Genomic DNA, 27660 nt, shown 5'->3' with positions numbered 1-27660 from the left:
TTTGCATTTCATTTTGTGAATAAAGCATTTCATATTTTTTCAGTTTCTTGGTTTTGAGTTGGCTCTTTTAAAAAAAATTCTTCTATGAATCTGTATGATGCATTTAACTGACTACTGTATTACACATTATCCAGGAAGTTGGTGTGAGAGGACTGTCGAGCAAAAGGCAGATGAAAATAGTATTGAGATGGATGAGAGAGAGGCAGAAGATTAGGCAAATTTGCAACCATGTAGGGCCCAACAAGCAATTTCTGTATACAACTTGGTTCACAAAACCCAATATCAAGCAGCCAAGGCCGGGAAATTTTTCTTCTCAACCAAAGCTTCCATGAACTTCATGGTTACTGCTGGCTGTGAAGTTAATCTGATTCCTACCTGATTCTTTCACTGGATATTGCTGTATATTTTCTCTCTTCTAAATTTTAACGTTTGGATAGAATTTGAACTGAAGGTGTTAAGGTTCCAAAGAAATTGGAAAGTCTCGAGTTTGCAGCCAAGGGAAACTTCATTTGATTGTAGGCCTTCTGGCCCTGGTTTTTCTCATTGAAATCCTTTCTAATTGGTGTCCAAAAAAAAGTGGTGAATACTTCTGAAAATGTTATGAGAACTTGATGCTCAAACAGGTTCGTTAAAATTCACAGAAGAATTTATATCTGATTCATTATCTAGGCCCTTTAGATCTTGGGCTTTCTCTCTTCATGATGGTGTGCCAAACAATCTTAACAGAAACCATCGACTGTATGGAATGAGTTCTGTAGAAAACCTATCTTCATGTCAATTTTGGCTTTTGACCAATACCAACAATTTTACTTTACAAAGAAAATAGTCTTGCGAATTATACTCAATACCAAGTATACAGCAGTGTTCTCTATCTATAGCTTCTTTTTTTTTTGGGTACATTGGAAAGAAACTATCTAGAGCTTTAAACATACTCTTTGTAGAAGCAAATTTTGGTTTTCTTGAGCAGTTTGTGATGGATTTTAAAGAGGGTAAGCCTCATCCTATGAAGGAATTTTCCAAGGAAGAAAAAAATAATACTACGATCTTAAAATTCAAGTACTGCTGAGGGTTTGTAATCTGTACCACCTACAACCTGTTGCGGGTTTTTCAATAGGGTTGTAAACAAGTCAAGTCGAGCCGAGTATTAAATTGTTTAAACTTTATTTAAAAACTTAACAAGTTATAAAATGTATTCAAACTTAATTTGTTTACATAATGAGTCAATCTCGAATAAATTTTTAATAAACCATGAGTTGAGCACGAGTAACTTAATTTTTTTTAATAATGCATATAAACTTATCGAGCCAAATAATAAATTGTAATCAACTATAAAATGTGTTTAAACTTGAATTATTTTCCTAACAAGCAAATCTTGAAGGAATAAACTTTTAACAAATCGAACTCAAGTAACTTGATCCGTTTATCAGCTCTGTTTATCAACCTTCACCCCTTAACAAAGCAATCCATTTGGTTTATTGTTTAAAATCTTCCAACTATTGCAGGTCCTAACACTCTCAACTATATAAGCAAACAAAAAAAAACAAAAATTTATAAAAAAATAAAAATAAAAAAAATTGATTTGAAATTTTTGGATTAAATTTTTAAATTTTCGTATTTTTTTATTTTTAATGAATATTTTTAAAAATTTAAACATTTTTTTAACTTTTTTAAATGCACTTTACCTAGATGTATCTAAAAAAATAAAAAGATTGTGAAAAAATATTTTTAAAAAATTAATAAATACATAAAAATATAAAAAATATACTAAATTCTTGTTTTTTTTTTATTATATATTTTTGGTATTTAATGAATTTTTAAAAGGTTTTTTTTACAAATTTTTTATTTTTTAAGTATATTTATGGTAAGTATGTCTAAAAAATAAAAATAAAAATGACTTAAAATATTAAAAAAATTCAGTAAAAAAAAATACGAAAACAAGAAAGTAAAATTTTTTTAAAAGTGTTTTTCGAAAAATAGAACCAAGCAAGGTATTGTAACTCATGCTGATCTAGGCTACTCAATTCATGACTCAAATGAACTCCACAATACTGCTACAAATAAATTAAATATCTATTCCCTACTCTTTGCCTGTGTAAAACAACACACTAATGGCATGTTTGATTGGGTGGATTAGAGCGTGAGATTGAGATTATTAATCCGTGGGCCCAATTATCCTATGTTTGTTTTAACATTTTAGTTTAGGATTATTAATCCAATGCATAATTAATCCAATGGATAATTAATCCAACAAATTTATAAGATTATTAGTAATAGGGTAGGGGTGGGATTATTAATCCAATGGATATTAATCCAATTGGATAATGAATACCACACTAATTTAATAAGATTATTAATACTTCACTATTAGTCTTGTGAATCAAACATGGCCTAAAGGTAAGCCCGTTGATGATATTAGAAGCAGCTTCTATAAACAACAAACAACTACATATAGTTTTCCCGTATACATAATTTCCACCTCTTTCAAAAGAGATGGAAAGGTTGGTAGTTTAGAGGGTAGGGGTGTAGGGTTAAGTATTCACAACTGGAGTCTTTTGAGCGATACCAATGCAGCCCCAGTTAGCGAGGGAGATTTCTCTGCTCGACAGTAACAGGCTCTAAGGTGTTCTAAGATTGTTTGTGGTTATTCGCCTTTTGCAGAACTTCCTTCAGAACTGCAGCAATTCTATGTGCCATTTGGCGTTCTAAAAACATTTCTTTCACCCTCTCATAGCCTCTCTTTCCCATTGTAAGCCTTCTCTCAACATGAGTGGCGAGTTTGACGATATTTTTTGCAAGAGGAGTGACGCCTTCTTTCCCAACAGGATGCAGCAAACCTGTGGATTCATTCACTACGATCTCTGTGGTGCCTCCCGCAGATGTTCCCTGATATATGTATCAAGCCAAAAAATATATATATCAATGAAAATTTAACAGTGATGAGAAAAGGACAACGTTGCAAAATCAACAAAATAGTCAGAAGCCTACCTATTCCCACAAATATCATAAGAATCCTATCAATAACCTTACAAAAAACAACAAAAGTTAAACCGCTGTGTTTGTTTCAAAGTAAAGTATTTTACATCTAAAACTTTTTTCATGAAAAGAAAGAGGTGTTCGCTTGATGAAGATGAATATTCATTCAGTTTATAGGATGATGGACAGAAAATTCAATGGGTGACTAGTCAACTCTGGTGTGTTAATCAAGTAGTCCAGTTTGGTTCTGGTTGCTCATACGCAATAAAATATGCAACCAACCAAACACCAAAACAAGTAACAGATACTTTCATCAAAATATTTTTCATCAAAGCAATTGGAGCAAAGAAGGAAACTTCAAAAATTACCAGCACAGGTAGCTGAAATGCCATGGCTTCAATGGTAATCCTCCCAAAGCACTCTCCCCGGGCCTACGTGGAGGAGAAAGAGGGGGAAAGAGAAAAAGAATTAATATTATCAAAATTAAAGTTCAGCACCCCAGGTAATTTCTAATACACAGAATCTGGAATATAAATAGTAAAACATTTGAAAAATAAAAAATAAGAAGTTGACTATAATGAAATTAATATGAACAACAGACTAATAAAGTAACACAACAATTGAATAGAAAGTGAATAATGCCTAAGATCAAATTCGAGACGTCTAAAATGAGCCAGAAGTAACTATGAACTATCAAACAGCATTATATGCATCATATGATTGCCTTGAAAAGAAGAGCTTCCTAACCAGGAACTTTCTGAACTACTTTGTAGACATTAACAAGAATCATTTATATGACCAATAAATAGCATCCCTCATGACACCAACCACTAGGATACTGATAGTTTGCAAAAGCACTTTGTTGCAGGAATCTTCTACTGAGTGTGACTTTCTACTCCAGAAACACGATTCCATGGTTCAAAGTAAGAAACTTCGTTAGAACCATGCTCCCATAGACATAGAATTGATGTTCCAATTGAGACAACACCACTCAAACATATGAATCCTAAGAAAATAAAAGAAAAACTATCAAGATAAAAGAAAATATTTATAGAACTTATATTTATTAGATTTTTACTTTCGTCTTAGTAATTAAATGGACATTTTTTATAGGTCTTTCAATTTGGGTTCTATGAAGATAGATGATGCAAGGAAGCGTGTATAAAATGAGCATTAAGCAATAAGAACAACCATGAATAACTTGATATAGAGAAAACATCTTGTAATTTATTAATAATTCACCAAAAGCTACTTTGCCCCACGACTTGCATAGGTATTTATACTAAAACTAGTTCTTGAAGAGCAATCTAAGAAATTACCAAATAGGTTAATTCTTGTCAATCAAGAATTTCTAATTGAGAAAAGATTAATTCTTGCTAACCAATGAAAACAAATAAGAAAAAAGATTAATTCTTATTAATCAAGAAAATTCTAATGACTTGCTAATCAATAAAATTCAATTTTCTTGACTTCTATTTATTCAATTATGCTAAGAAATCTTCACCTACTTGTTTTACATCATCCTCCCTAACTTGGAAAAAGGCAATGATAGAGACCACTAAAAGTGGTGCTCTAAAGCAACCACTAATGATGTGGCATCCACTTTTTTTAGAAAAAAAAAAAAAAACAGACACAACAACACTCTGGCAGTGGGTGGTAGCCACTGCCACATCATTAGTGGTAGCACTAATTAGTGCTCTCACTCATTTTCCCTTGGAAAAACTCATCCTCGAGTATCATTATTCAAAATAATTTGATATCATTGCACTTGTCTGCATGTACTCTGTATTTAAGATTAGTTTCTCCAAAAATTAAAGGAACAATGCCCTTTAATACCTTTGACCCGTCTTGATATAAGTATAATACCTTCCGAATCAAAGTCGAGTTTGTAAAGCCTCAACGAAATTCTTGATCAAAAGGATCATAGAAAATGCAGTTCACATTGGAACTTGGTTGAAACAACTCCAAAGTTGACTCCAAGCTTAAATCAAATAATCACATGATACTCCCCCCGTCCCATTTTGCTTGTCAATCTTAGCATTCCCAAAATGGGGCAGATAGAGTATCACTTATAGAACTTTTGCCACACCTAAAAATGCTTTCGCCTTGCTAATCAAAGCACCAAATACTCCTCTAAAAGAATTTCAATTTTGTTCAAAACTACCTATAATTGAATCTTTGCTTCCTTTGTAGAACATACGCAACATGGGTTCACACACTTGAATCTCAAATAAATTCATGAATGAAGGATGACCTATCAATGCCAATTCTAAGCTTGGCTCTCCAATAAAATTGTGCTCGTCACACAACACATTAACATCAACTCTTGAAACACTCCATCAATAAATTGCAGGCTAATATTTGAAAACTTCTTCATCAAGCAAGGTAGTATTTTCACTCAGTTGAATTCCAATTTTTTCTTCTTTAGCTAGTTTTTCAAAATTGGTGGCTTAATACAATCCACACTTAGATGGTGATGCAGAACAAGTGGCTGAAGATTGTTTAGCACAATCGAATAGATAAAAATCAAGGAAATCAAATTTTCATGACTAGCAAGTCATTAAATTTTCCTTGATTACAATAATAATCATTTTCTTATTTATTTTTCTTGGTTAGCAAGATTTAATCTTTTCCTGGTTAGCAAGGTTTAATCTTTTCCCAATTAGGCATTCTTGATTAACAAGAATTGGTTTATTTGGTAGTTTTCTAACTTGCTCTACAAGAACTAGTTTAGTACAAATGGTCGTGTCAGACCGATGGTGAAAACACTGTATGGTGGTGTCATAACGTTGTAGAGGACACTGGATGGTTGTGTCAGACCGATGTAGAAGACAGTTTATGGGGTCATGTCGGACCGTTGTAGCAGACAATGTTGTGATAGTTGTTGTGACAGTTTACGGAGTCTTGCTAGACCCTTGTAGAAACTAACCGAAATCAATGTCGGGACAGTTTACAGAGTCTTGTCGGACCCTTGAAGGAGCTAACCGGAATCAATGTCGGGACAGTTTACAGAGTCTTGTCGGACCCATGAAGGAGCTAACCGGAATCAATGTCGGGACAGTTTACAGAGTCTTGTCGAACCCCTAAAAAGTCGCACCCTCAAAAGGTGTGCCCAATCTGTCAAAAAAGGCGTGCCATCAAAAGGCGTGCCCAATCCATAAAAAGGCGTGCCAGATATGATGGCGAGGCACGTGAGTGCCTTGGCTGGCGCGCCCGTTTGTCGTCTGGCGTCAAGTGGCGCGCGATACGCGTGGCTACCTCGGCTATTTAACCAAGACGGAGGCTGAGGCTGAGGCTGAGGCAGAAGCTGAGACAGAAAAACTGAGAGAAACCTCTAAAAAATTCTTCGTTCTGCTGAGAAAGATACTCTGTAACACTCTGTTGCCCAGAAAAATGGCTTCGTCGTCCCGCGGTCTGCTCACTCTCTTTCCCGACCTCAACGAGTCAACAAGAGAGATAACTGGTGCGGTGGCACGGAACCTCAACCAAGTGCCTCGGAGTTTGCTCCGTTGAACTTTCCGATGCGGTCTGTGGAGCAAAGAATGGCAGTGCAGTCGGATGTGGAAGCCAATCAGTATACATTGAAGTCATGTGTGGAAACCATGACTGCGGTTACAAACTTGTCGAACCGGCTGCAGAGTAGGGCAAATGAGGTGCAGCAGTTAAACGCCCAGCTGGCTCTGCTCCAGCGCATGTATAAGGATGCGCGAGCAGAGATAAGTGTGCTAAAGGCGGAAAACAAGGAGCTGAAGCGGAAGGCCACCGTGATGTTCCGATTTGGAGGGCCGCCATATGCTGCAGTGGAGGAGCAGGAAGTAGTGATCATGCCCAGTGGAGTGGGAAACACGGAGGCAACACCGTCAAGGGCCGCCCAGGACGGAGGCAAGAAGAAAAGACCGACGGCAGAGTAGAGAAGAAAAAATCCCGCCTGTGGATGTGTGTTGTTGTATGTTTTTTTTTTTTTTTTTTTTTTTTTTTTTTGTGTGTAAAATTGTGATCGGGGTTGATCCCTGAGATGAATAAAATATGGTTTGTTGTGCAAAGCTATATCACACGGATTTGTGAAAAACAGTAATGGTGTTTGGAATTGTTTTTTTTTTTTTTTTTTTTTTTTTTTTTTTAAGAATAATAATAATAATAATATAAAGATAAGTGATAAAGAAAAAAATAGTGGTGGATATGATTAAAGGGGGCTGGTGGATGTTACTTCTCTCTCACCATCAGACCCAAAACCAGCCCATGGTTTTTTAAAAACAATGAACGGCAACCACAATTTCAAAAAAAAAACAAGCCACGTGAGAAAGTTGTTCCTGTCTGCCCCATATATCAACCAGCTAGCAGACTACAGCTAGACCTGGGAGAAAAGCTGCACCAATAAAAACTCACCACGCACAACGCAGCTTACCATGCGCTGGCAGTGCATGCAACCAAACAACCATTACATCACATACACTGAAGCTCTCCAAATGGTATTCTGCATTGGCCAACAGTCTTGCCGTTCTCCAGAATGTTTCCAGCATTTATCAGTTTGACATCATTCGCTGCCTTGGGTGCAATTTTTTTTTTATCTTTAGGCCACTCGGCGACAATTCTCTCCTTGAGCATGGCTACTGTGGAAGCCGGTGAGTACCGAAACGGACCGATGTCTGTTCCGTCATACAATCGGAACTTAAGCTCCACCAAGTCCTCGTTCGGCATTTGCAACCTCAAATCTCAGCTTCAACAAAACCTCCGATCAACCTACCGAACCACAACTAACCCTTCCCACCAATTTCAACAACAGAGGGCAAGAAGTTGTAGAGAGATTCCACAACTGACTGTGGATTATGAGAGAGAGAGAGAGAGATGAATTTGAGGAACCATTTCTTCCTCATAGGAGAGGAAGAAAATCGGAACAGTACACCATTTCACTCCGGAAGAGGAGAGAGCTTCTACTTTCCTCCCGTGTTTTGTGTTTCTATAGCCGGAAGAGGAGAGAGAGAGCATCTGGTGACAGATCCTCTTGAGGCCAGAGTAGTCTCAGTTGGGTTTATGGAAGGTGGTGGACTCGAAGAAATTTCAAGGTATGTGTAAAGGTCCGGCGGGCGGCCAAGGAGAGGCTGCCGCCCGCCGGTGAAACAGAATTACTAGCTTTTCAACCTGGCTCTGATACCATGTAAAATAAATTGATATAGAGATGTAAAATAAATTGATAATATTATTGATTGTTGTATTGATATCTATTACAATGATTCATGATTCCTATATATAGAAGAGGGTGAGTGTGCAGTAGGTAAGGAGTAGGTGAAGTAGAGGTGGTAGTGGTGTAGTGGGTTAGGTTTAGTGGAGTAGGTGAGGTGATAGTGGTGTAGTGGGTTAAGTTTAGTGGAGTAGGTTTAAGTGGGTGAAGTAGGTGATAGGTATTATTGATTGTTGTATTGATATCTATTACAATGATTCATGATTCCTATATATAGAAGAGGGTGAGTGTGTAGTAGGTAAGGAGTAGATGAAGTGGAGGTGGTAGTGGTGTAGTGGGTTAGGTTTAGTGGAGTAGGTGAGGTGGTAGTGGTGTAGTGGGTTAGTGGAGTAGGTGAGGTGTTAAAACCTATCACCTACTTCACCCACTTAAACCTACTCCACTAAACCTAACCCACTACACCACTACTACCTCACCTACTCCACTAAACCTAACCCACTACACCACTACCACCTCCACTTCACCTACTCCTTACCTACTACACACTCACCCTCTTCTATATATAGGAATCATGAATCATTGTAATAGATATCAATACAACAATCAATAATACCTATCACCTACTTCACCCACTTAAACCTACTCCACTAAACCTAACCCACTACACCACTACCACCTCACCTACTCCACTAAACCTAACCCACTACACCACTACCACCTCCACTTCACCTACTCCTTACCTACTACACACTCACCCTCTTCTATATATAGGAATCATGAATCATTGTAATAGATATCAATACAACAATCAATAATACTATCAATTTATTTTACATCTCTATATCAATTTATTTTACAGTAAGCCTTACGACAAAGCAATTTTTAATGAATTTTAATATATTACATAGTCTTTTCTTTGTATCAAGTTATTCGTAGTTGTTCTTATTGCTTGTGTTCATTCAATACACGCTTCTCTACATCAGTTGGCATCAAAGCAGAAAAAGATAAGCTGATGTAGAAAAACAGGTAGAACCAAGAATATCACAAAAAGAATATCAGGAACAAACACAAAGAGAGAAGAGTTTCTCTTTGTTCTCAATTTTATTAATAATCAAGACACTCTACCTCAAACCACAAGGCTTACAACTTTATTTAAAATGATCATAATCCTAACAACTCTAACAATACTAAAAAGGAAAATAAAATATTAAGAAACTAATTGTTATTCTTATAAACTAGGTAACTAAAACATAATACGAAGCCTAATAAAATAGGAAGCTAGAAATTCTAGACTTTAATAATAATCCTAATAAAAAATAAAAAAATATTTAGTCACTAAAACCACACCTACATCATCTTCCCCTAATTGAACAAACTCGTCCAGGAGTATCCATGGCTCAAAAATTTTTGTTATGTCTACATTTGTCCACATCCACCTTGTACTTCACATTAATTTTTCCAAAATAGATTACATTCACTATATTAAGAAAGACCATCTCGACATGGGCTCATGCACTTGCATCCAACAACAGTAGTTCTTCATCAAGTATCCATGGACATTCCTCTAATAATGTTGTTGCAACTCCTGGTATTTTGGACATACCATCTGTGTGAGTGATTTTCCGATCACACTACCCAACTCAGTATTCAGCTGAAGAGAACTGGCAGAATAGATGACACCTGGCTAACCTGCAACAGAAAGAGAAGATTCCAACGGTGGTTCGTCCACCCGGGGACACTCCGACGATCAAGTTAGTATATCTCTACAAGATAATCAATAGTGCTAAATTCACTATTCAAAACATAAATTGCGTACCTTAGACCCATGGGGGTGCTTCTCTTTTATAACAAACTCAATCTTTGTCCCACTAGAAGCCAAGCTTCAATGGACTCTTGCTCAGTGCTTATCTTAGACTCTCTAAGAGATAAAGATAAACTCCCTAAGAGATTTATCCTTATCCATGTCATAGTCCTTCATCATTCTAGAACTCTTGTCCCTTATCCGCTTATCTCGGATTCCGATATCTTCGGAGATAACCTCGGCCTTACCGAGATCACCTCGGCGTCATATCCTGGACACGTGGCACCTCGACTGACACGTCGGCGTCACCTTGGCCACGTGTTGGGACTCATAAAATATATCCCCACAACTGTCCCTTAGGTTCTATTACCTCGGCATCCTAAGGTGATGGAATCTATATCGGTACTTCCTATCAGTACATCGGCGTAAGCCGAGATCATAATCATAGGCCGACATGTCTTCTTAAAGATCAAGATTTCCAAGAACTTCTTCACGCGCATGAGCTGTCATGCATAACAACTCAACTGTTTTTAGCCACGCATCTTTTTCTTACTGGATCGTACCTAATACGCGTCCAAAAATCGAATCTTTCTCACGCGTGCCGCCTGGCGCATACGTTCTTCTAGGCACATTTATGACCCTTTTGCCGCCATTTCTGTTTTATCAAAACTTTCTTTCTTTCCCCCGTCTTTTCACTTTTCATCGTTCCTGAAGTTCTTTCTCTCTCTAGCTTTCCATCTCCTCCATTGTTCAAGCTTTTTGAGCTCTGTAACTCTACTTCTTTTACCACCTCCGGCGTGATTTCCATCGATCTTCCGTTTCTGCAGCCGTTGTCAAACTTCGGCAAATCCCATTTCGACTTCCCTCTTTCTGGTAAGCCACTGTTTCTCCTGGTTCTTTATTTCTTGTTGCTTTTCTAAGAAATTCTGTTTCATCATTAGTCGCCATTGCCGTTTTACCCAAATATTTGATTCGTGAATCATGTATCTGAGCATGTTTATTTCATAATTTTGCTCTTTGCCCATGTCTTGAATACTCGCGCTACTCACAATTTTTTTGCAATTTTGCAACTGTTCTTGACCTTATACCCTTTCACATACTCTGCCACAGTGTTCTTGGTAGTTCACCCTTGTTCTTGATTCTGAAACATGTTATTGTTTTCTGTTTTCTGTGTCTTTTCCAGATTTCTGCCTCCAATCTTGCTCCCTTTGAGTTAGGTTTTGGGATTTGTCTATAGAACCCACAAGTTTTAGGAAAAACTGAAACGAACTCCTTTTAGATCCATATAAACCCTTACCACAGTACATTTTTAGGTTTTTTGCCGAGGTCCCAATAACCCTTTTAAAACACCTTTCTGAAATCCAACCCCTTCAGTTAAGCCGATATCATGGGTATGTGGAAACATAAGGTAGACACCCCGATAAAATTAGACTACTTTAGGCGAGAGTTTTCCATCCCTGCCGACATCCATCTGAGGTTGGCTGAAGATGACGACTCCATCATGCCCACCACTGATTCTATGCCCTTTCTTGTAGTGGCCTTTATCGAGTGTGGACTTAGGTTTCCACTAAACATCCTTTTTCGTGAAATACTTCATTACTCTAAGCTGAACCCTATGCAACTTACCATCAACTCATACCGAGTTATTAATGGTATCATAGCCTTAGCCAAACAAGAGAACGTTAGGATCACCTTAGCCGACATCCAGTACTGCTACACCATGTGTGGCCTCAAAAAAAATACGGGCTATATTTACTACCTTAAGCCGAGATCCACAGAATGCAAAATCGTAGCCGACCTCCCAGACTCCAACAAGGGAGCTGGAGATAATTATTTCATTACCTCGGGGAATTGGGAATTTGCTCCAGACGAGGACCTCCATCTCTATCCTCTTCCTCGATCAGTTTTTGTAGATGGCAATGGTAAGAGCCCTGTGTCTATATTTACTTGTCTGTTTCAAAGTCTTTGATACCCTTTATTTGTTTCTAATGTCTGTTTTTTCTTGCAGCTCTTCCTCAGCCTCCAAAGGGTTTCCGTCAGTCTTTCTTTCTCAGCAAAGACTTGAGGAGACTTTTGGATCTGCCAGTTCTCAAACGGAAGGCCCCTCTACTTCTCAACTTCATTCTAACGTATAAGTCGGCTCTTCCCGACATCCCCAAAAAGAAGAAGAAAAGCCTTTCTCCACCTTTTGCCACAACTCCTCAAGTCGCGTCCACATCTCAGACAGACCAAGGATCAACCTCTAATCCTGCTGAGCAACCGTCAACCTTGGCTCCATACCTGATCCCGATATCCCAACGACAACGCCGGCGATGAACCATTTTTTCTGCTGAGATGGGCTGTCAAAAAGCTGTTGCAAAAGATCTCCTGGCCAGCATCCCATCAACTGTTGACGCTCAGCTAACGCAAACCCAGCCTTCACCAAAACAAAAGAGAATTAAAAAGGCTCAACCAAAGGCCAAGGTGACTCAGATTGACACTGAGGACACTTTGCCGATCTCCAAACTGGCTGAAAGTGACAAGTCCCAGCTTACCATAGAGAAGAGGCGTGCCGAGGCCTAGCCATCCGATGAGGCCGAGGTCACTAACCTGTTGACTTCCTTTGCATAAGCTGACATCCTTTCATCTCGGGCTGCAAATTCGCCCGTTGTCTGGTTGACTATGAGCTGGGAGTCACAGAAGATTATCACTTCATCTGCTTCTGCTACTACCGCCAGCTTTAGTCCTACAATCAATACTTCATATTCTGCTTTATTGTTTGAGGCCTTGAACACTGTTCCAATACGTCTCCATCTAGAGATAACAGGACTACTCCTACCCCCGCTCCTTGCCGGTTTGAGCTCCCATCGACAAACAGTCGAAAGGAGTCGCCGATGTAAATGCTGCAGGTCTTAGTTTTTCCTTTTTCCTTTGTTCTGTTGCATTTGGCTGGGCTTCTCCTTGCTTGCTTGGACATCGTTCATCTCGGCTCAACGGAGCCCGATGTGCGATGGATTCTGGTGTGAACTCAGCCACGAAGTCGGCCAAAACTTGGCCTTTGATTGCTTTTCTGGATCTGTACTCCAAGTCATACTGTCCCAAGGCCACTGCCCATCTGGCTATTCTTCCTGTCAAGTCTCCTTGTTGTAGCAAAGACTTCAAGGGGTGTTCAGTTAGCACCACAATTTTATGGGCCTGGAAGTAATGGTTCAGCTTCTTTGAAACCATTACTAAAGCCAGTGCCAATTTCTCTAAGGATAGGTACCTTGTTTCTGCATCGACCAGGGTTTTGCTTACATAGTAAACAGCCCTTTGCTCCCCTTTTTCTTCTCGGATTACTACTGCGCTTACTGCGTGTTCTGAAACAACTAAGTATAGAAACAGCTCCTCCCCAGGTTCTGGATTTGAAAGAACTGGAGCTGTGGTCAAATACTTCTCCAGGTCGGCCAGGGCGGCCTCGCATTCTTTTGTCCATAAAAAATCTATGACTTTCTTCACTAAGTTGAAGAAAGGTTTGCACTTGTCTGAGCTTCTGCTTATGAACCTATTCAGGGCCGCGGCCCTTCCAGTCAACATTTGTACCTGTTTTGCTGACGTCGGGCTTTTCAATTCCAGGATAGCCTTAATCTGATCTGGGCTGGCCTCAATGCCTCTTCTAGTCACCAGGTATCCTAAAAACTTACCAGATCCTACTCCAAATGCACACTTCGCTGCATTGAGTCTGAATCGGAGTCGATATGTTTTAAGGATGTCAAAGACTATTTTCAGGTCGGCCAGATGACCTTCAGGTTCCTTGGTCTTCACGACCATGTCATCAATGTAAACTTCCACCGTTCTGCCAATCAGGTGTTTGAACATCTTCGTTACCAGCCTTTGATAAGTCGCTCCTGCGTTTTTCAACCTGAAAGGCATCACTCTGTAGTAGTACAGCCCTTTAGGAGTGATAAACGCAGTCTTCTCTTCATCTGGAGGTACATGGCTATCTGATGGTATCCCCTATATGCATCCAGGAAGATCATCCTTTCACGCCCCGAAATGGCGTCTACCAGCTGGTCAATCTTGGGTAGAGAGAAGCTGTCTTTGGAACAGGCTTTGTTCAGGTTAGTAAAATCTACGCAAACCCTCCATTTACCGTTCTTTTTCTTCACCACCACTGTGTTTGATAGCCATGTCGGGTAGTCTACTTCTCGAATGGCCTTGGCCTCAAGAAGTCTGTCTACTTCCTCCTCCACTGCTTCGATGTGTATCAACGTCGGTCTTCTTGCTCGTTGGACTACCGGTTTGGCCGACCTGTCAACGTTCAGCTTATGGCAAGTGACTTCGGGGTCAATGCCAGGCATTTCGTAGGGCGTCCACGCAAACATCTCAATATTTGCTCTCAGGAAAGCTTCTATTTCTCTTTCTTCTTCTTCGGCTAGGCTCGAGCCGAGAAGAAAGAAGCGTTCCTCATCCCTCTCTTGGACGACGATTTTCTTCAGTGTTTCTTCACTCTTTTCGGCCGGCTCTTTGCTGACATCTTCTAGGACCTCCACGTCCTCGTCTTCAATTTCTACCTTCTCTGGTTTTTGAATGCTGCAGGTGGATTTCATTGCTGCCATGGAGCAATTCTTTGCCTGCAGCTGATCTCCTCTGACCTCCTCAATCTCATACTCAGTTGGGAACCGCAATAGTTGATGCAAAGTTGAGGGAACAGCCCTCATTGCATGCAACCATGGCTTTCCCAAAATGATGTTGTAAGGGGAGGGTGTGTCAATTACGGTGAACTCTGTTGTAATCTTCCTGGTACCTGCCTGCACCTCCAAGCTAGTTGTTCCCAGTCGCCATGTCGGCGTTCCATTGAACCCGACCATTGGGCTTTTGGACTGCTCCATGTCGTCTAGGTGAAGGTCGAGCTCCTTGTAACATCGGACGTACATGATGTCACAGAGCTGCCTTGGTCAATCAGGATGCGCTTCACTTGACATTCCCCAACCTGGAGGGATACTACCAAGGCATCATTATGCGGATGCTGCACCATCTCAAGGTCGGCTTCAAAAAAGGACACTACTGGTCCTTGGCGCTCTTCTGCCCGATGTCTCTTCTCCCTGACTTGGTAGACATGCTGCAGATGTTTTACCTTCTGGGTCTCCCCCCGAATCTCGTTTTCGTTGACCTTTGAGTGAATTACATTAATTACCCAAGGTCCTCCTACTTGTGGTTACTGCGCTGGGGGAGGTGGAGTTGCTGTCGCCTGAGGCAATCTTGCCTGTTCCTCCCTTGTTCTGGCCTCATCGGCAAGGTCTCTCAGATGGCCTTGCCTCACCAGGTCTTCCAAGTGTGTTTTCAGGGCTCTGTAGCCCTGAGTCATATGCCTGTTTTCATTGTGGTAAGCACAATGCCTGCCAAGGTTTCTTCCCATGAATTCTCCTGGTGCCTTTGCTGGTGTTCTGAAATAGGATTGATTCCGAATTTAATCCAGGACTTTGTGAATTGGGATTCGGAACACAGTTGTCACTGCTTATGCAGCCCTCAGTTCTGTCTCTTGTTTGCTCAGTCCATTGTTACCTCGGCCTCGCTTCGGCGAGCCGTTTCCCTTTTCTTGCTTTACCTCCTTGGTCCCCGATGTATCTTCTTCGGCCCTAGCGTATTTCTCGATCCTCACCAGGGGCTCTTCCATGCTTTTTGGCAATGTCTTTGCCAAAGATTTTCGTAGTGGACAGTTGTCTTTTAGGCCGTTCTTGAATGATACGTCTGCCACCTCTTGATTACATTCTGGTATTCGGTTGAACACCTCGTAGTACCGTTTTGCATAGGCCCTGAGGCCTTCTTCTTTGCTGATCTTCAGAGCCATCAATGCATCCACCCTTAATGGCTGTAGCTTGTTTGTCACGAACCTGACCACAAACATCTCGGCCAGGCCTTCCCAAGTCTTCACGCTTCCCTTTGGTAATTTGTGGAACCAATCTGATGCAATCTCCCCGAAGGATGAGAGGAACACTTTGCAGAGCAACGGCTCGTTCCCACTATACAACACCATTGAGTTCAAGTATAATCCAACATGGAAGTTGGGGTCTGACTTACCATCGTATATCTGGAATCTTGGCATACTGAATCTCTTTGAAGCCTCAAATTTGTCTAGCTCCACCGAGAATGGTGTTCTCGGCTTTTCAGGGGAAGTTACCTCGGCATCGGCATTCTGCTGCTTCCTCTTAAGGTAATCTCTTAAGTCCTCCTTTGTTCGCCCAGGAGCTCGGCTATCTCCTGCTTTTAGTCTTTTTGGTGCACTACTTTCAGCTTCGTGGTGAGTCCTCTTCGACCCTTCTTCATAAGTTATGTCGAAGCACAGCGCCTGCCCCTGAACATTCCGATGTCCTTTGGGGTCTGCCTCCTTTGTGCGATGCGTCCTCCGTGATTCTTCTCTTCTTGACTCTCTTCATCCGACCTCCCTGGAAGGTCGGTGAGAGTATCTTTCGCTCCCGCTGTGCTGAGGGGCTACGGGGATTGTCTTTTGCCCTCCCTTCTGGGCATTGGCCGCTGGAATCGGCGTGTCCTGCAGCAGGTATGGTGGCTGCATGACATTGTTTTGCATCATGAAATTGACGACCGATTGCAGGTCTGCCAATTTGTTTGCCATCTCCTTTACCTCTTCATTCCTCCGCAGGCATCTATCCTTCCATTCCTGGAGGTCATCCTCATTGTAGTACCCCACTTCGATCTGGCTTTTTTGGTGCGTCGCCATCCTGGCCGACGTCTTTCTTGCTGTGATTCTGGTCACGAGTTTCTGTGTTGCGGTTGTCTCCTTCGACGTCAAGGTCGATAGGTCTGCCACCCCCAGCGGGAGTGTTGTCCCCAATTTTTTCCTTCTGTCCTTCACTGGCCATCTATTCTCCTTTCTTTTCCACAGACGGTGCCAAATTGTGTGAGTGATTTTCCGATCACACTGCCCAACTCAGTATTCAGCTGGAGAGAACTGACAAAATAGATGACACCTGGCTGACCTGTAACAGAAAGAGAAGATTCCGGCGGTGATTCGTCCACCCGGGGGCACTCCGACGATCAAGTCAGTATATCTCTCAAAGATAATCAATAGTGCTAAATTCACTGTTCAGAACATAAATTGCATACCTTAGACCCATGGGGGTGCCTCTCTTTTATAACAAACTCAATCCTTGTCTCACTAGAAGCCAAGTTTCAATGGACTCTTACTCAGTGCTTATCTTAGACTCTCTAAGAGATAAAGATAAACTCCCTAAGAGATTTATCCTTATCCATGTCATAGTCCTTCATCATTCTAGAACTCTTGTCCCTTATCCGCTTATCTCGGATTTCGATATCTTCGGAGATAACCTCGGCCTTACCGAGATCACCTCGGCGTCATGTCCTGGACACGTGGCACCTCGACTGACACGTCGGCGTCACCTTGGCCACGTGTTGAGACTCATAAAATATATCCCCACACCATCAATGCAAAGTTTAACCTCCTTTGTTGATGAATTTGATAAACCAATAGTTTTATTGACCCACAAACTCCACTACGTTGAAGATACTAGAAATCTTGCACTCCACACTAATGCGTTGTAAGACCAATCACATTGTGCCTGTTTGCCAGAAATTATTTACAGCTTATTTCAGCTTTCAGCTTAATTTAAGCTATTTTGATGTGTTTGGTTTAGCTTATAGCTTTGTAGAAGTCAGAAATCAGCTTATTCTTTGAGTGGGGCAGGAGATGCTTTAAGAATAAGTTGGAAATCAGCTTAAGCTGAAAGTTATAAGTTATAAGCTGTTTAGGCATAAGCTATAAGCACTTTCCCACAGCTCTACCAAACAGGGCTATTGTCCCACAACAATGTCAATGTGGGTGTCCAACAAAACCTGTTTAGTGTCCACAATAATAATTTCTAAAAAAACACCTTATCAAATGGCCGATCTAGACCCGATAAGGTCTATTTGCTACAAATGCCATCTCATAGTATCCTAACCATTATGTGCCTGAACAAATATCAATCTCGCCTTGCTCCAGCTTGACTTGTTTTTCTGCCCCATCAAGCATCCCATTATACTCCGCTTTTATGTGAAGCTTGGATCTTCTTTGTTTGGTGTCATTACAATTTTCGCCAACTTCATTGTCAAAACTATTAACTAATTTCAATGACCTCATCTTCATGAACTTCATCCTCCTTCAAATACTCATCATATTTAGTAAGTGAATCCAATCAAAGTGTGACTGCAACGATGGAGTATTCATGTCAGAAAATATCTCATCATACTCTTCCTCTACTTCATCTTCGGAATCACTTGCTATCAGGTTGATATGGAGAACTGTGTCGCCAAAGCATAATTCGAGAAAGATTCATCATGTCAAAATAAGAATAACTATATAATCTCTATATATTGAAAGCAACTATTTCAAACATGAGAATGCACCTCTTTCAGCTTTGCATGTTCTCAAAGGTATTATTATGCCCGCAGTTTAAGAAAGAAATAGAAGTCATGAAAAGTATCACTATCCCATGGTTTTCATTGAAATAAATTCCACTTAAGTTGGGCAATTGCTTCTTATCAACACAAAACTTGTACCAACTTTAGTTTCATTTCACACTTCACAATCCACATATCGTCAGCATTCCATGCGTCATTCCTTACAAGTATTTCCATACAGACTTTTTCTCTCCTCAAAAACCTATGAAAATGATAAGTGAAGCAGTAAGCAAGCTACATTCAAGGTGACAAGGGATGACCAAAACCTCCCACGTCCATAATGCACTCCTTAAATCTATTAAGCAATCCTATCTTTTGTTGTCATTTCTTGAGAACTTCACCAGCATCAGTAAAGGATGTCATTATATTCTATAGTCAGTGGTGGAATATTGCTAGTATAGTGCATCAACTAAAGTATAAACAAAAGGCGCCTCTAACAAAGGAGAAACAGAAAAATGCAATACTCCACAAATGAGAGCCAACTAATGTAGCAATAAGTGGCAACCTACCTGGGAATTCTGAACAAGAACATCAACAGCAGCTAGATACGGGGCTACTGCCAGGGTTTTATTTACAAAATGGACACGATTCTGGATTTTCTTCAGTACCACAAAGTTCCGAAGCTCTGACTCAAACTTGGTCTGTGCAGTCATGTCACTTCCTACGATTATTGCATGCAATGATGGCACCTTTAACTTATGTTCTTGAATGAGTTGCAAGCTATCATAAAAAGCACGGAGAAATAAATCCTGGCCTTTTCCACGTGAAACACCTGCAGTTTAATAGTAGTATGGTAATCAGAAAATATAGATGCTCAAAAATAGATGCTCAAAATATTAGCATAACCATGACTAGATATTTGGAGAGGTAGGCAATAACTAGGGGCCTATAAGTAGTGCACAGATAAATTTGAACATCCAAAAACTATGTAGGATGAAACCAAAATATTGACTTGTCAATACAGAAAGGGGTTACTGGATCGGAAAACTAATGTTTCATATACCTGTAACTGTTCAAATCTACAGCAAGTGGATAAGAAACAAAATAAAACCTCAACATATAAAAGACATACTGTTTATAATAGCAAAGAGTATATCCTCATTTCGCACTCCAAGAGACTCCCGAACATGCTCACGCAAAACCCTTGTTGCCACGCGATCTTCAGCAACATTCATTAGTTCCTTACTATTGCCAAGGTGAACAACATAGGTCTCAGGCATTTTAATCCTGCAAAGAAACAATAACCACAATTGGCTATCAATTAAACAGATCTGCCAAATCCTGGTGAAAGATGAATTAAGCCACATATAAGATCATGTTTTGCTGATATTGAGTGAAAATTTCTGACTATACCCTTATACACAGAACTAGACCCAACATTGCATCAGGCCAGGAGTATGGTTTTAGTTCCAAATTCGAGGTGCTACTCCCAAACAAGACAAAGTGGTCAACAGCCCATCTTCATTGGCCAAAAATGAAAATGCTCTATCTAAAATATGAAGTCCACTCACCCACTTATAGTTTAGGGTTTCAAGATTCAAGCTGGAACATCATTTCTGCTTGAAATCTGAACCAAAAGTTTGCAAATGTCCAAATGAAAGCCAAAACTTGAATTAGAGAAGAAAACACAATTGCCCTAGCATGGAGCACGAGTAGCAGACCACATCTACATGTGGACTGCCAGATGGCCAAGCCCGAACAAAATGCTTCAAGATGCAAGCTCAGAACCTTTAATCCAAAATTTAAAATTAACAAATAAACCTAATGTTTGAGAATAGAAGTATAAAAAACTTATGAATCTTGTCATGCCATGATACTCGTATTTGATCATGTTTTTATACATACCAAAAAACTAGATGAAGATGGGTGACAACATTAATTTTAACAATATTTCTTTCAATCGTAATCTAATTTTATCACCTCGTGAGAGTAAATCTTTAGTCATCACCAAGGAAGAAATAAATCGTTAATCATCATTTTGCAAAAATGGGAAAAGTAGAATAACACAAATAAATATTTGCTATAATTATTTGTATACGAAAAACATAATACACATGCTCTTGCCGTGTCTCGTTGCAGAACCAAAGGCCTAGCTCTAAACTTTTAAATTATGATAAGATTGTAAACAGCTGCGTTAAATGACATGCCACATAAAAGTGATGAAGACAATTGCAATAATTGGCCTTTTTGAATATTAGAAGTTAAGAAAACCTTAAAAACACTCGCTTACCCCAAAAAATCTGGGAAAACAAAGAAAAAATGAATGGTTGGTTGAGAAACATTACTTTGATAAGAAATATAAGATGCATTGAACCACCCCTAGTGACAGTTTTTTAACAAATTTAGCTCTTTAATTTGGTACAGTCATTGGCTACTGGCTAAAAAAAAGATGAAGGCAGATTTCAATTCCAGGACGTCAGTAAATTAAACCAATATTATAACAAGCAAGTTCATTGCTATTAATGATATATCTCATGAAGTGTTATCTTTCATTGTCTAAAGAAAATTAGTTGATATGCATGTGAAAAGAAGAGTTGACATTTCACCACAACTAATAACTGCATTGAAAGAAGTCTCAAAGCACTATAATCAAAGATTATTGTTATAGATGTTAAGAGGCATACTTCAAGCGCTCTTGAGTCCTATTCTTCCAGTATTCTGCTGTAACATGTGAATCGATCATGGCACCAGCAACCAAAGGAAGGTGCTTAACATACTCCATTTTGAAGTAATGACCTCGCATTTCATGAATCCACCATAACACCTTTGGGAGAACATGGGAAACGTTCTCCTTAAGAACAGCATCCAGCCACTTCCCAGCAACAGCAGTGTTCAAAACAACCAAATCAGCTTTCAGAGCTGTATCTACAGCTTCTTGACCTTTTGCAGACAAGACCTAACATAATCAGAAACTGGGTGAAAAAATTGAACAACATGATCATTCAAATTCAAGAGAAACAGGTTGATCCACCATAAACTGCACGAAAAGGCCACACAGGTTAAAGTAAATCATCCATACTAACATATAATTGCCCTTAAAATCCACTGGACTTCTGCTTATAAGTATTAGATCACAGAACAAATAGGTTGCTTACAGGACCATGAGCATCATAATTACAGATACATATACATGTTCTAAGAATTTGGTTTGCTGAAAGAGGTGGACACCCACTTTATTTGCATGAAATGGTTACCCTTAAACTTACCATAGTCCAGATACATATAAATGGACACCCACATTTTCGTGTTGGACAATCCAAGCTTTTACCATAGTCCAGGTGATAGACCCTAAATGGGAAAAGTAGATATAAAAGAGAAATGTTTTTTTTTCCTGTGATAAATAGATATAAAAAGGAAATATAACCAACTGCTAACCAGACTGCAATATAAATCAATCCACATGAACGATGGGACTAAGATTTCTAATACCAAAAATTAGGAAACTTTAATCCTTGTATTTTGATGTTACATAATGACATCACCTGATATAATAAGAAATATATGGCACCCATCATGATTTGTGCTTTCTTTCAGAATAAAGAGGAAACCAAATAATGGAAGAAACTTTGGTCCAACTTATAGAAGGTTGGCCAAAGTAGTTGCCTAAGGACTTTCACTGTTTAGTTAACAGATGGCCATACTTAACGAATTTAGACGTTCATTTAAAACTAAATCCTCAACCCAAACAGAGGTGCTTCCAGCATGGTGAAAATCAAACTCACCAGCGACATCATGCTTACACAAATAATAAGCTTAATCACAAATTCGAAATTAGAAAAAAGAGGTCATGCCAGCTCTTTTTTAGTTTCTCAACCAAGTGTTTTCCATTAAGATTTTAGCATAAAAACATGGTTACAGAACAATATTAATACTTTGTTCAAAAAAAAAAAAACAATATTAATACCTAATGAAGAAAATATTTGAACTCTTGTGCTAGCAACATAGACTGTGAGAAACAGTCATATGTGCATATCAGCTACCCCATACCAGTGAATAAAGAAACAAACACCAAAACCTGAAATAATAAGGACAGAGATACTAAAAGCACAGTGATGTATAACCTGTACTCCTCGGTGCAACATCCTATGTTCCAAACTGTATACAACCTCATCCATTTCTGAAGATTTCTGGTTTGTCATCCAACAAACTTTAGCACCGACGCCTCTTAACAGAAACGCTAGCTCCATCAGCAACAATGGTCCACCTGAAGAAATCAATAGCAAAAGGAGTAAACAAACCATTGGTACTCGTCAAAATATCCACTCAATAATTCTCATACAATGATGTGAAATGAAAAACTGGTCAATCAAATATGACCGTGCAACAGAATTAACATGTTGAAAATAATCTACAACTGTGATAATTTAACAGAGAAACTTTCCATATATCAGAATGTATTCAATGTACTCAAATTACCATTTCATTGAAGCAGTTGCATATTTTCCCAAGCACTTAATTATTTTGGTGAAATAGTATTAGGACCAAACTAAATTCCTGTAAAAATTAAAGAGAAATTGCCAAACAAATGTGTGAAACTGCTTTATTTAAAAGTCATGAGCCATGCTAGCTTTTATGGCCCTCTTTTGTTGTATTTTGACTAACAAGTTGAGTTAAATTGAATCCGGCAGATTATGTTTGAGTTGGACCCACCACTATCAAAACCGTAACGTACTTGTAACAAATGGAACTCGACAAATGGACAACCTTCCAATGCATCAAGTTGTAAACTCTAAATCGTGTGTCCCATTTAATGCATGATTTTAACTGATGGATGTGCACGGCTGGAACTCCTGATTGCAGTCACAATTGGTAAATGTTCCATTCATTTTAATTTATATCTATATTAAGCATTTCCAATAGGAGAGGCATTTAAAGCATTTTAGGCATTTTGCCTCATCCTGTCTTGGCTAGCTACATTTTGGAGAGCCTTGGAGACTAGGCAAACCAATTTCATGAATTACGTATTGTTGGAGTTCACACTAGGCAGCATAGTAATTAGGCAAAATACATGTACTTTTTATGCTCTTTTGTTAAGCAAAATGCCTATTAATGTCGGAGTTGCTCTTATATTTATTTATTTTTTCCTTTTTACGGCTGAGCAAATCAATAACTACAGCTATATACGAAGGGTACCAAACAGTGATAAATGAATCAAAAAATCAAATTTTTTTCGTGAAATCAAAAATTCAAATTCAAATGTCGAGTGATTAGGAGACGAAAGAGATTACCAGAAAGTGAGAGCTCGTGCGAAACGAGTAGAACGAGCTTATACTTCATGAAACTGAGGGGATTCGGAGCCGTTTCGGTCCGCGGAGCCGAGCGAAGCCGATTGTGCGGGACTTGGAAGTGTTGTTGGCGATGGCAGGTAGAGTCGAGAGCGGCTCTGAGAATGAAAGCGAGCAGAGTCGAGAGAGAAAGGGCGAGCAGAAGGAGAAAGAGCCATCGCTTCTGAAGAGCGAGCCATCCCGACGACTGTTTGGCCATTTTCTTGTGGTAGGGTTTGAGAGTGAGATCTCCTCCGTCCCCACTGCTACTGGTCTCTGCATTTTAGGGTTTCGAGCTTCGGATTCGAGCCACGATGTCCGTACATCTGGCTATGCGAAGCTTGCCACTTGGAAGTAAAAGTCTGGGGTTTTGTTGAGGCTTGGAGCTTTGGAAATTGGAAGTGACACTGATTTTGAGATTAGACTGTTCAGTCAGATTCTCTTTGCCTTCGTTGTAGGGTGATACTTGGGCAGACTAAACCAAATAACCTGTATTTTGTCTAAACTTTTTTAGGATTTAGATAATATATTTATAAATTTGGTATTGATTTGAATAAAAATTTAGAAGTTTATATTAAATTTAAACGGATCTGAGTAAAGATATCAAATAATCTGAAACTTGAATTATATATATATAAATATTAAATATATATGTAAATTATTAATCATTACATAATATTAAAGTAATTTAGATTATTAAATCATATTGAATGTATATTATATATACAAATAACATAAAATCATACTTTTTTATTGAAAAAACTTCACTTTAACCCCTTATAGCTTGGGTCAAGTGCGATTTACCCCTGACATTTGGATATCACCACATAACCCCCATATGGTTGATGGATTAAAACGCACACTAACTTTTGTTAACAGAAGTTATAAATTGACAATTATTTCCTCATATATATATATATATATATATTATTTCAAGGGAACCCAATTCTTTCTCCCTCCATCTTTATCTTTTCTTCTCTCTCTTTCCATTTCAACTTTATATGTGTACATACATATACATATATATATATATATATATATACAATCTCATCTTCATCTTTTTCTTAATTATGTGTACATATATATACATATATACATATCAAACCCAGTTCGAATGCAAAGCCCCTGTTCGAATTAATGGAAATTTTGAGATTGAAGTCAAAGAAATTCATAGATTTGAGGTATTTTTTTGTCTCAAATACTTTACTTGAAGCAACCATGCCCAGTTCATAGTATAATGTTAATTCCTTTTATGTTGACCTAGTTTTCTAGGCTATCATACAAGCTAAGCTACCCTTTTGGAGCATGAAATGAATTGAATTAAACCGTGTCACATATCAAGAGGAGTTAAACCCATTGGTGCTACAACTGACCCTTGTAGGATAATATAATGCAAGTAAAATTCAAGAAGAATTTAGATCATGGCTTGAAGATATACCTATCTAAATCTTATTCTTGAACTTCAAGATTGATTTGTAATACATATCTATGTACTTGTATAGGATAATTAATTATTCAAAGATATACCTATCAGATTTCCATAGCAGACAAAAGAATGGCATTGTGATGTTATTATGATGTTTTTCAGCAAGTGTAAGAGGTGTTAATGGATATGTAGAAATGGAGTAGATAGAGATATAGTAGAGAGAGAAAAAAGAATGGTATTTTTTTATAAATTTGAAGTTGTGCAAAACGGTATTTTTGTCTTCAAAATGAACCTGCTCTCCACATAGGCAAGTGGTTCTCATATTCCGTCATGTTAGACAGAAAAGCTAACAGTGCACTTTAGTCCATCAACCACGCGGGGGTTATATGGTGATATCCGAACGTCAGGGGGGTAAACCGTATCCGGCCGAAACCATAGGAGGGTAAAGTGAAATTTGCCCCTTTTTATTTTCACTCATAAATTGTAAAGACTACTATAACGGCATCTCTCTTACTTTGTTTTGATGGTATTAATGATTTTCCATAATATATATATATATATATAAATAGAGTCAAATTTTAATAATTTAATAATGTAGCAGCAAAAAAAAAATGAATTCATTTACAATTCGAGCAATTCGGTCAATTTGTGTTTAACTCGGGTCAGGCTTAGGCAGGCAACCTAGGGTAACAATTCGGGCCTGGGCAGGTCTTAGTACAATTGGGACTAGGCTTGAACAACCTCCCAACCAGACCGAACTGGTTCGAGTTGCACCCCTACCTCATTGGCGGCTATTTGACCAAGTTATTTTAATTTTTGTTTATTTTAGTAAGTTAAAATATTTATATTTAAAATGATGATTAGATTTATTTATTTTTAATAATTAGATGAGATGTTTGTGAGAGAAAATTTTAAATAATTATAGATTAAATGTGATATTTTATCTTATTAATTATTTAAAAAATGTTAGAGACCTCAAATATTTTACCAACTGTTCTACCAAAGGTGTCACATGGGGATAGGACTCACACCATGTGGGTCATATGCGTGTTACACACCATGTGAGACTTTTGGTAGAATATTTAGTAAAATATTTGAGATGCCTCACATTACTCTAACTATTTCAACCTATTTTATATTTTTATGAATTTTAACCCCCCCTCCAAAAAAAAAAAAAAAACTTTCAAACCCAACTTGCCAAACACCGCGTTTATTTTACGATTTTTAGTTTGGGAAACTTAGGCTCTGTTTAGAAGAGCTTTGAAATTGTGATTCTAGCTCTTAGTTTGCATACGGTGTTTGGTTGTGGCTTTCAAAAATTAATTTCACACTTACTTTTGAAAACTCGGTCGAAGACGGAAAAATTTTGGCTAACTGGTCGTCTTGTTGGTTGATCGGAACAGTGCAATTTTTTTTTTCCCCACAATTGACACATGTTAATTTTAATATATTCAATAAAAAATATTTTTTGAATTTTTTAAAAAAAATTTATGAGCTTTAATAGAATTTTAAGTTGTGTGTTTAGTTATAAGTTGTAAATTTTTGTATCAAATATCATATGTCACATCAAAAATTCTCCACTCAATTTAAAATTCTTTTCAAAACTCATTCACCAAATAGATTTTTCATACTCAAATCATAATTTCAAAACTCACAAACTCAAAATACAACTCTATTCTCAAATCATATTTAAAAAATTCTATCAAACGCAACCTTAGAATTCAGTGGTAACTTCTAAAAATAAATAAATAAATAAAAGAATGGAAATTAGGATCTGATTGTTCACATTTTTTAGTTTAGAATTTTTAAAAATATATATTTTTTAATTTTATTTATTTATTTATTTATTTTTATTTATTTGTATTTTTAGTAATTTTTTAGAGGACGTTCAATTGAAAATTTCAATTTTAAATTTCCTTTATCTAAAAGTCCAAGCGTTAAAACACTTTATCCACATTTTATTCAAAAGGACAAATTTAAACATAAGGACCAAAATACAGTATACGTCATATACACAGTCCAAATTTCCATCACGCACACAGTCACCTCTCTCTCTCTCTCTTTCTTTTCCTCAACAAACCTTAACCCCCCATCTCTCTCTCTTCAAACTCTCTCTTTGCTCCTCTGTCATTTTTTTCGTCAATGCTCCTAGGCTCTTTTATGTTGTTATTCTAGTCACGAGATCTAGATCTGTAGCTTCATCGTCTAAGACGTCAGCCACTGCGTCGCCATGGTCGTGGACCTCTAAGAACAGCACTTCGTCTAAGATTCATAAAGAGAGCTCTTTGTCTAAGATTCAAAAAGTAGATGATTGCAAAACCTATCGCCCCCAACTACGCCCTTGTCATTCTTCGCCTTCTCGCCAAACCCACCGCCAACGAGGGAAGAGATGTCATCGTTGGAGAAATCTCAGTAATCTAATTGGAAAAGATCTGAGGAGAGAGAAATATGAGATATGAAGAGAAAGATCACTACTTCTTAGTGTGATACTTCTGGCGGAGTCTCCATCTTGTGGCAACACTAGGCGGAGGTCTTGGAACGCGCCAGGATACTAGAGGACGACTCGATCGCTACTGCGTCC

The 27660-nt window shown here is 38.5% G+C and overlaps 1 protein-coding gene across 1 annotated transcript; it reads right to left on the bottom strand.

Moving 5' to 3' along the window:
* Positions 1-2407: 2407 nt before the first annotated feature.
* Positions 2408-24155, bottom strand: LOC114263301 (uncharacterized). The gene is made up of 7 exons (XM_028203797.2): positions 23618-24155; positions 22451-22593; positions 21014-21285; positions 19462-19616; positions 18899-19161; positions 3342-3404; positions 2408-2883 (listed from the first exon to the last, which is right to left on the bottom strand). The coding sequence occupies exons 1-7, from the start codon at positions 23871-23873 to the stop codon at positions 2626-2628; spliced, it is 1410 nt and encodes a 469-aa protein (XP_028059598.2). The 5' UTR covers positions 23874-24155; the 3' UTR covers positions 2408-2625.
* Positions 24156-27660: the final 3505 nt, after the last annotated feature.

The sequence above is a fragment of the Camellia sinensis genome, chromosome 4, assembly GCF_055761805.1.
Source record: "Camellia sinensis isolate YWXY chromosome 4, ASM5576180v1, whole genome shotgun sequence".
Taxonomy (NCBI): domain Eukaryota; kingdom Viridiplantae; phylum Streptophyta; class Magnoliopsida; order Ericales; family Theaceae; genus Camellia; species Camellia sinensis.
Note: the sequence above shows the minus strand (reverse complement) of the source record. Positions and strands in the feature narration are given on the sequence as shown.

Bases quoted from the DNA above. Each gene is read 5' to 3' on its own strand.
- LOC114263301 (XM_028203797.2), bottom strand. From the start codon at position 23,873: ATGGCCAAACAGTCGTCGGGATGGCTCGCTCTTCAGAAGCGATGGCTC. The intron at 22,594-23,617 runs GTAATCTCTTTC...TGATTTCTTCAG, and splicing joins GCACGAGCTCTCACTTTCTG to GTGGACCATTGTTGCTGATG. The intron at 21,286-22,450 runs GTTATACATCAC...TGATTATGTTAG, and splicing joins TGTTGCACCGAGGAGTACAG to GTCTTGTCTGCAAAAGGTCA.